Source organism: Colossoma macropomum, unplaced genomic scaffold (assembly GCF_904425465.1).
Source record: "Colossoma macropomum unplaced genomic scaffold, Colossoma_macropomum, whole genome shotgun sequence".
In the NCBI taxonomy this organism is placed as follows: domain Eukaryota; kingdom Metazoa; phylum Chordata; class Actinopteri; order Characiformes; family Serrasalmidae; genus Colossoma; species Colossoma macropomum.
The window spans coordinates 12994227-13003484 of NW_023494799.1; the positions used below are offsets into that span (position 1 = coordinate 12994227).

The 9258-nt window shown below is 37.2% G+C and overlaps 1 protein-coding gene across 1 annotated transcript; it reads left to right on the forward strand.

Annotated features, from left to right (window-relative positions):
* The first annotated feature begins 1123 nt into the window (after window positions 1–1123).
* krt99 (keratin 99) lies at window positions 1124–8920 on the forward strand. Its single transcript, XM_036586456.1, is given in 10 exon segments — window positions 1124–1333; window positions 1335–1415; window positions 2366–2494; window positions 3077–3159; window positions 3675–3831; window positions 3992–4153; window positions 5972–6097; window positions 6232–6452; window positions 8163–8233; window positions 8494–8920. Coding segments are annotated over 10 exon segments (1317 nt in total). The 5' UTR covers window positions 1124–1156; the 3' UTR covers window positions 8604–8920.
* The last annotated feature ends 338 nt before the right edge of the window (window positions 8921–9258 follow it).

Sequence of the window (9258 nt, forward strand, 5' to 3'; positions counted from 1 at the left end):
ATTGTTATCTAGGTGTGGCTAATATTTGTAGAAGGTGAACACACCCATTTCTTTTTAAACCCAGATTTAAAAAAACATTTGTTATCTGAAACATCAACATTCACTTAAATACTTCTAGTGAATGCGGAGGATTCACTATTTGCATTTGTGCACTGAAAGCAGTACTTTTGTTTTCTCAGGGAACTCAATGCAAATCCCACCTATTCACACAGATTTTGAAGCTGAGTTTTGCTAATGAATAGAAACTTTTGTATCTTTGTTTTATCTGAGCTACATTAACCCCTTAAATGGCCACTTATTACACTCTTCTATAACCTTAAAAAGAGCTCAGCCAGTTTGCATTGAAGTCCTTGTATTTACTGAATTATACGCTTTAGTACGTAATAAGCCTGTGTTTTCAAGGGGTTAAAAGATAAGTTTTCTAAGACTGAGAATTAAAGCACAAAGCCGAGGAGTGCATTGAGAGAGATGAGTTTACTTAAGAAATACGTATGTTTTTTGTCACATGACTTCACATGAAGAGATTTCAAGAGTCTTATGATTTTTGCTAAGAGTATGGAAGCCTTTGGTCATGCTTGTGCCGGTTAGGCCATCTATTATCCAGCCTGACAGCAAGAAAGGAGGACAAAATAAAGATAATTAATGGACAGATGAAAGACGATGAAAGCAAGTAACCACAATGTGAGAAAATTAAACATGTCATTTTTGATGGGCTTGCACTCCCTATACATTTCAACTAAAATACAGCACAAGGTATTTCGGAGTGAGCTGTTTAGGTCCATAGAGAGTAGGTAAAGGGCAATAATCTGACAGATGAAAAAGTGATAGTGGAATGTCAGTGTAGAGATCATTATCATTTCAGTAAAATCTTTAGAAGGGTGTTGTTTTTCAGTGTAAACAGTGGCATAAAGTCACTGCATTTTGATCATTTATGCACTGCATGCCAACATTCTTCGGTGGACAGAAGAGAAAGAAGAAACCATTCTTTGGAAAGGCGGGTGTGTTTGTACTGAATGTGGTTTGGGATGGGACTTAGCAGACCTTGTTCTCCAGCATCCAAGCCTATATAAGACCTTCTCCGTGAGAAAGCTCTGCTCAGACGCAGAGTTTCGTTCGTGAAGGACATTGTCGCTTCAGTGAGGATCAGCATCTACCCATGCCTGTCAGAGTCCAGCGTAGTTCTTCCTTCAGCGCGCACAGTGCTGTCGGGTCAAAACTCCACGACTCAGCTGGAAGCATGGTGCTGAACGGTCTGAACGGTAATTTAAGTGTTTTTGAATCTTATGGTGGCTATGGCAGCCGCATCTCCGGTTCTTCATCCTTGGTGGTGACCCGCCTATGAGGTTACATTTGGTGCCAATGAAAAGCTGACCATGCAGAATCTTAACAACCGCCTGGCATCCTATCTGGAGAAGGTGAAGTATGCTTTTTTAATGCTGCAATGTTACATATTTATGCATGCATGTTGACAGAAAAGTTTAAAATATTACTAAAATAAAATATTATCTAAAAATATCTAAATTTTTTTAGAAATCTAAAATATTACTCAGATCATCATGTATAGGTTTTTCAAGTCAAGAAAATGTGACATATATATGTCTTTCCATTGTTGCAAAGACCTAATCCAAGCTCAGAATTTTAATAAAAGTATGATCCCATTTTATTCTCCATTTTAGATTGATGCTTACACAATAGCCTTTCCTGACATAGTACCAAAAATCATTGCACTGCAAAAATTATATCTTGGTAAGTGATAAGATCTTAAATCTAGCCAATATTTTGCATATTTCTTATCACAGGATTGTTGTAAGAATGTTATAAGATCATTCAACATATTTCTAGATATTTTTTTACCTGTTTTAAGTAATTTAAGTAGCTCAAATCATATATTCAAATGAGTAAAGCTGCTTTCTCAACTCATACCAGATTTTCAAAATATCAACATCTCCCTAAACTCCCTAAATCTAGTAGATATCAACTTTTAAAAAAAAAAAAATAATAAATTACCTGGAGGGCTCTTTGGTGATGCCACAGTTGGACTTTGAAGAGTGCATAACTGGCCTTACTCTCACTGGGTGGGCATGGCCCGCCACCTCCCCACCGTCAGTTTTATCTAGAGAAATTTTCTTATTCTGTTGACACACTGTAAAAAATTATTCAGTGTTTTAACTTAAAGTAAGTAACCTGGTTGCCTTACAATGGTGAGTTAATAAGTTAATAGAATGTAAAGCACAAATTACAGTTTATATATATATATATATATATATATATAAAAAAATTAGATTTAAGATGATTTCACGTGCCAAGATGTAATTTTTTTGTCTCTTTTTTCTCAATGTATTTTCTTGATGTTCTATACTCTCAGGTGCGCGCTTTAGAGGCTGCCAACAGGAAGATAGAGCTGCAAATAAGAGAGTTTTATGAAAGCAGGGGCCCTGCTTACCACAAAGATCTGTCTGGATACTTCATCACCATTGAAGATCTCCGCAAACAGGTAGAGCAGCAGCATGCAAGCACGCATCAAGCCCACGCCTGAAAACCATTATCGTCTTGAGAACAGCAAATCCACTTGTCAAGGTTTAAAATACCAGAATATCATTAACACTCAGGATGCCATTAATGCTCAGTTGTTTCATCTAACATCAGACATCACTTGACAGGTTATGCCAGTTCTGGTGACAGGTGACATCTTCAGTCTTTCAGCTGCCTAATTCCTTAAGGCCTAAGGGCCAGTACATGGTCTACTCTTCAGTGCCTCGCTCTCGTGACTCCATAACACACGTTAGTTTTGAAGTAGTTATTCAGTAATTAGTTGTTGAAGCTGAATACTAAGTAGACACAAACATGCTTTGTCCTGTAAAAACACACAGCAGCATTGTTGTTTCTGCCAGTGACTTTAAGCAATGTTATGGGATTAAGGATTGTGAGCTTTAGTTTCATGTACACCAGTTTAACAGCTTTTCAGAGTCTCAGTTTTTCCAATAAAACTGTAAAAGTGTTGTATGTGTTATCATCAAAGTATTTTGAAGACATTGTGTTGTCTAATTGTATGTATTTCTTCTCTGCTGTGTTAAAGATTCTTGCCCGTTCCAAGGAAAATGCCAAGCTCCACCTGCAGCTGGACAATATCAGCCTGGCATCTGGTGACTTTAGGATGAAGTGAGTTGAGTGTCTGCTGTTTGTTGCACGTTTACCAAGCATTGTCCAAAAAAAAACAGGGTGGACATGGTTTAGCTTTACAGAGCAAAAGTATAAAAAAAAAAAAGAAAGATAAAATTATTTAATAAGAAAATAAACTATCCAGGAACTGATCTAATGTAAAAAGCTTCTAGCATTTCTTCCTGTCTCAGCAGTATATACGGATATGCTGCGTTGGTGCTACGTAACACTGACATAAACGATCAATGCATCATAAAAATTCACATTTTGCCTTGATTCGATTTGATTAAATTCTTTTGGTTTGACTGAGAATTATTTAAAAAAAAAATTACAGTTGAAGATAGAACAATAATTTCATTTTTACACAAAAAAGCCTATCCTTTATTACAGTTTGTGTTTTATAAATGGTTACATTTATTATATTCCATTAGAATGTTCACATTCCAAAATGTTCACCACTAGATCATGATGCACAAATACATCCACTGTGATCCATTTCTAATGCCCTTGTGCAGGTTTGAGATGGAAATGAACATACGGTTGGCTGTAGAAACAGACCTGGCTCGTCTGCGGGGGACTTTGGGGGAGCTGCAATTGGCCTGTAAAGATTTGGAGATCCAGATCCCTGGGCTGAAGGAAGAACTGGTGTACCTCAAGAAGAACCATGAGGAGGTTAGCCCACTTTTGATTTATTTTTCTTTCGTGTGCATTTAGGTTTATCTGTCTATTGATCTGTCCAGCTTAACATATTAAGATTAAAGCCACGCTTGCATTTTTGCCTGTGTTTCCCAAGAGTCATAGGCCTTTCTGTCTTCTTCTGCTTCATTTACAGGAGCTGCACTTGCTTCGTACACAGCAGAGTGGCTCAGTGAATGTGCAGGTTGACTGTGCCCCCTCAGTGAACCTTGATAAGGAGCTGCAGGAGATGAGAGAGCAGTATGAGACCCTCATCCAAAAGAACCTCAGAGAGGCTGAACATTGGTTCCAGAGCAAGGTGTGTTAGTGGGACAGTTAACAGTATGTGGGTTGCAGCAGATGACAGTAAGCAGGATAAATGTAAAGTGAGGGTCTGTAACCACTAAAGCAACACATGCCTACTCACCTGTGGACCAGATTTTAGCTGGAACGATTTTCCATGAATTTTCAAAGATTAACTTATTCCTTCCTTCATTAGCTGATTTAGGCCTTCAGTAACTTTTCAGTAACTTTTTTGTCTTGGGGAGCCAAAGTGCAAAGTTATATTGTATATTATACATTATGACTTGCTAACATAATGCATCATAAGTAATGTTAATAACATGTTATATTGTCAGTGCCATAGAATCAGTCCCAGCTTGCAGAGTGTAAAGTGAGACAAATAAGTTTATTTACACAAGAGCATTCCTAATACTTTATTTTTCACAAAGGGTGTTGTTAAGGCTGGACCTTTAGGGCTTGTCCTGAATATTCAGATGTCAACCCCAAATAAGCTGTCTATCCCAGAGTTATTAATACAATGTGTTTCCCTTAACCAGTGCTCTCACTGTAAAAATTACATTACATCACAGCAAACCAAGTACCAAGCTCTTGTAAAATGTTATGAACACTATTTATAATGCATTATATTAATTCATAATGCATAATAAGCATGGCTATGAAGTGTAATGCATTTTTATAAGTATTTATAGCCATGTTCATGATTCCTTATGAATGCATTATAATGTGTTATGGATCTGTTCGTAGCTTCTTTTAGACATGGTATTCATATAAAGTGTTACCACTATTTTAAACATTGCTTTTAAAAACATGATTTCACTCAGTAACTATTGGCAGTATGCTGTTATATAACTCTTCTTGGGGCAATTAGTGCCATCTGTTGGAGACACTGATTTCATGTCATAGTGCTTAATGGCACATTCTCTTTCACTTTTAATATACACTTAAGTGTTATCAACCAGAAGACAACAACAAATCTTCCTATGCTGTCCTAAGCTGACCTTACAAATGCTTTCAAAAGGAACAAACTGTACTGACAATTTCAACAAGGGTGTAGATTAAATGATTAGAAACCAAGAAAAAGTGACAAGCATGTGGATTATGATGATTTTAAGTGGCAGTGCTTAAGAAGATAATGTCACATAGCAGTATTGCAAAGAAGCTTGTAATTATGCCTGTTATGCTACTCTGACAAAAGAAAATAGGTGTGAAAGAGTAACATCATTATTTCCACATTCTTTCCATTTTGTGTGAAGTTTTAACCTTGAACTTTAAAAAGATAAAGTAAGAAAGAAAAAAATAATCCCTTTTATTTATTTTTTTTTCATTTTCTTTCTTACATTGTGTAGTACAGCATGTAAAGATACAGGCAAACAACACAGATAGCTGGCTTATAATAGCAAATGCTTGAAGTTTCATGCATGCTGTTACGTAGTTAAGAGAATGATCATGATGTATTTAATAACAGTTTAGGACTGAACATCACATTACAGCAATTACGTGCACTTATACCAGTTGACTGCTTAAGTCTATATAAGTTATTGTACACTTTTCTAATATGCTTTGAACATAACAGCCAGTTATTGAAAAATTTTAATTTATTTGATGAGAGGAACACAGCACATTACTGCAGTGTTTCTGCTGTACATTTACAGCAATTCTTTGCAGGATGTATAGCAATTTAAACGTTTTTTTGTTTAGATGTGGTGTTGAATAAACAGTAATTATGCCTTTCAGAATGAGTTCAGTACAGTGTAATGATAAAGAGTTGTATTGATTTTGAACTCAGAGGTATGATGATCCAGCAATTGTCTGTTATTTAATTCTCTATTTTCAGGCAGAAACATTAAAGTCTCAGGTGACCAGCAGCTACACTGAGATCAAAACTTCTCAGACAGTACTCACTGACCTGAAGAGAAACTTCCAGAACCTGCAGATAGAATTGGATGCAGCTCTAATGCAGGTACGCACTATTAGCTGTTAGCTTATGCCTCTCAGTGAAGAACTCAAACACTTAAGATTTGAAAGACTATCCTTTACATCAGTGCATATCATATTTCCCTTTACTAAGACTTCCTTTACCTCTCTGTGATACAGAAACAAGTCCTAGAGAAGAACCTGGCTGATGCGGGGTTGCGTTACAGTGCCCAGATAACTCAACTTCAGTTACAAATAGACCATCTTCAGGAGGAACTCCAGGAGCTTCATGTCAGCATCCAACAGCAGGCCACTGAGTACCAGCTGCTCCTGGACATCAAGATGAGGCTGGAGCTGGAGATCGCTGAGTACAGAAGGCTTCTGGAAGGAGAGGCGAGAGGGTAAGGCTTTGTGTTCGGTTTTTGTTGGTGTAAAGTTGTTGAGATCATACTGACGGTAGTTGGATTTTTGTATACACTGAAGATACTGAAGGTGGTTGGATTTTTGTTGTAGATGTTTTAACTGAGGTTAGTGGTTAGTGTTATTATGCATTTATAGTACTGTGCAAAGATTACAAAGAGAGCACTCTTAATTTATATAATTTCCAGATAATCCACTTGCATTAGGAAGGGGAAAGTCAAAGAAATATAAGTTAAAAAAAAATTATATTGAGAAAATTGGACTCCTAACAACCATGCAGGACCTGGTAGATCGTCAAAACTATCACCATCAGATACACAATACTTCAAGCTTTCATCTTTGAGGGACAAGAGAAAATCAAACTCCATTCTTGCTTCAGATCTGAAAAAATCCACAGCTGTTTCTGTCTATCCTTCCACTATGAGAAGACAACTCTATGCTATGGGTCTATAAGGATGTGTAGCTGACAAGTATTACTGAGAAAAGGAAATAGACAAAAAAGCAATTTTTAAAATGAAGCAAAGAAGCTGCTGCTGTTCTTACAACAACACAATGTACTGACCACTCCAGAGTCCAGACCTCAGCATCATTGAATGTGTTTGGGATTACTTGAGCTGTGAGAGCAACCAAGTTCTAGTAAAAATATCCCTGCAGATTTCTTTGAAAAATTAAAAGCAAGTCTCTTGAAAAGAATGGGAGCTGTAACAGGGACGTGGGATGTGGGGGTGCTGAGGGTACAACCGCACCCCTAGATTTCAGGGTTGGATAACTGCAAATGCGAAAAATAAAGAAAAGATCTGAACTTGAAACAAATTTGAACGTAGTAAATATCCATATCTGCTTGTTTTAGGAGTTACTATGTTTGTGTTTTATTCATATATGTTAAAAACCAGCAATAGTTGTACCGTTTACGTTAACAATTAGTTAAAGCAAACCAAATTGCTCCTCTTGCCCCACTCCTGGCCACTTTGGGGACATGTCATCAAAACACAAGCAGGTTGAGGTGCAAAGAGGGAAAGTGTGTACAGAGCTGTGCCATTTCTGAGCCCCAAAGCGGCCTAATATTGTAAAACTTATTAAAAATACCCTAATGATGTCCGCTTTCGATACATTCTTTTTTATCAACTGTTATATTTCCCACTTAAGGTGCATTGAAGTGTGTGACACATATGTGCCACATATCAACAATCAGATTGGGCGTCACGAACGAGAGAGCAGAGAAAAGGGTATATTATGTTTATGTGGGTTTATGTCATCTCTCGCCACATATGGCATGCCATGACATGCTATGTATGATGTAAATTATCAAAAAATTAAAATAAAATAAAAAAGGCAAATCATTTTGCATGACGACACCGTTTGCATCATGTATATACTGCTTAAAATTTCAGCACCCCAACTTAAAACAGCTGCCTGCATCCCTGAGCTGAAATAAAGACAAAAGATGGACACATAAATACTGAAAATTTGACATTATATGTAGTTGTTGAGGCTTCTAATATATATATATATATGTTTTCCATGTATTTTTTCAATGATGCTGAATTAATAATTTGTACTTTGTAGCTGTTTTGATGGAAAATTGAAATAAATTTAGTCTGGCCTCTGACATTTTGTACAGTACCGTATGTGCCTGTAGAAAGATAGAAGCATACTGTTTATCATTAATCATTTTCTTGCACTGTATGCAGAAGTGTCGTGACATCAACTGTGAAAGAGACTGTGACCGAAACAGTGAAAATAGAGGAAAAGGTGGAAGAGGGTAAATAAAAACTTAATTACTTTTATTTTGTCCATTCTTATGTTTAATTTTTTTTCTTATTATTTTTCAGCATATTCCATTCACCAACTCTGTCCTTTCATTTTTTTCAAAACTCTATCCATTCATAATTTTGTCTTTCTGGTTCCCAAGGGATTATTATTATTATTATTATTATTATTATTATTATTGAATAAGCAACTCAAGAATCTTTTAAATCAGTTTAACTGTGTGATGTCTCTGTGCGTATTATGTCACTATAGAGCATAATCCTCATGTCCAGAGGCGGGTGAAGGTTATCGTGGAGGAGCTGGTGGATGGAAAAGTTGTGTCCACTTCAGTGGATGAGAAAATTCAGGAACTGAGCAACTGAGTTGAGGATCCAACAGCTTTACACATATTACTATGATACGTGCTTCACACATATTACTACAATATTATATTCATAGAGACAGTGATCAAAATAATAATGCAGAACTTTATCATTCCAGAATACAGCAACTTCCGTAATATTATATCATTTATTTGGGCTCTAAGTGGGACCTTGTTTTCCTCTATGTGTGGTGAGGTACACTACCATTCAAAAGTTTGGAATCATTTATCAATTAAGTTGTTATTGAATAACAACTTATACGGTTATGAGACACCAAAGTGTAAACTGAGTGTATCCATCCATCATCTAAACCGCTTATCCTTCTGGGTCGCAGTGGGGTGCTGGAGCCTATCCCAGCTATCATTGGGCGGAAGGCAGGATACACCCTGGACAGGTCGCCAGTCTATCGCAGGGCAGACAGACAGACATACACAGTCACACACACACTCACACCTAGGGGCAATTTAGTGTATCCAATCAGCCTGACTGCATGTTTTTGGACTGTGGGAGGAAACCCACACAGACACGGGGAGAACAGACAAACTCCACACAGAAATGACCCTGGTTGCCCGGCCGGGAATTGAACCCAGGCCATTCTTGCTGTGAGGCGACAGCGCTACCCACTGCGCCACCGTGCCGCCGAACTGAGTGTATT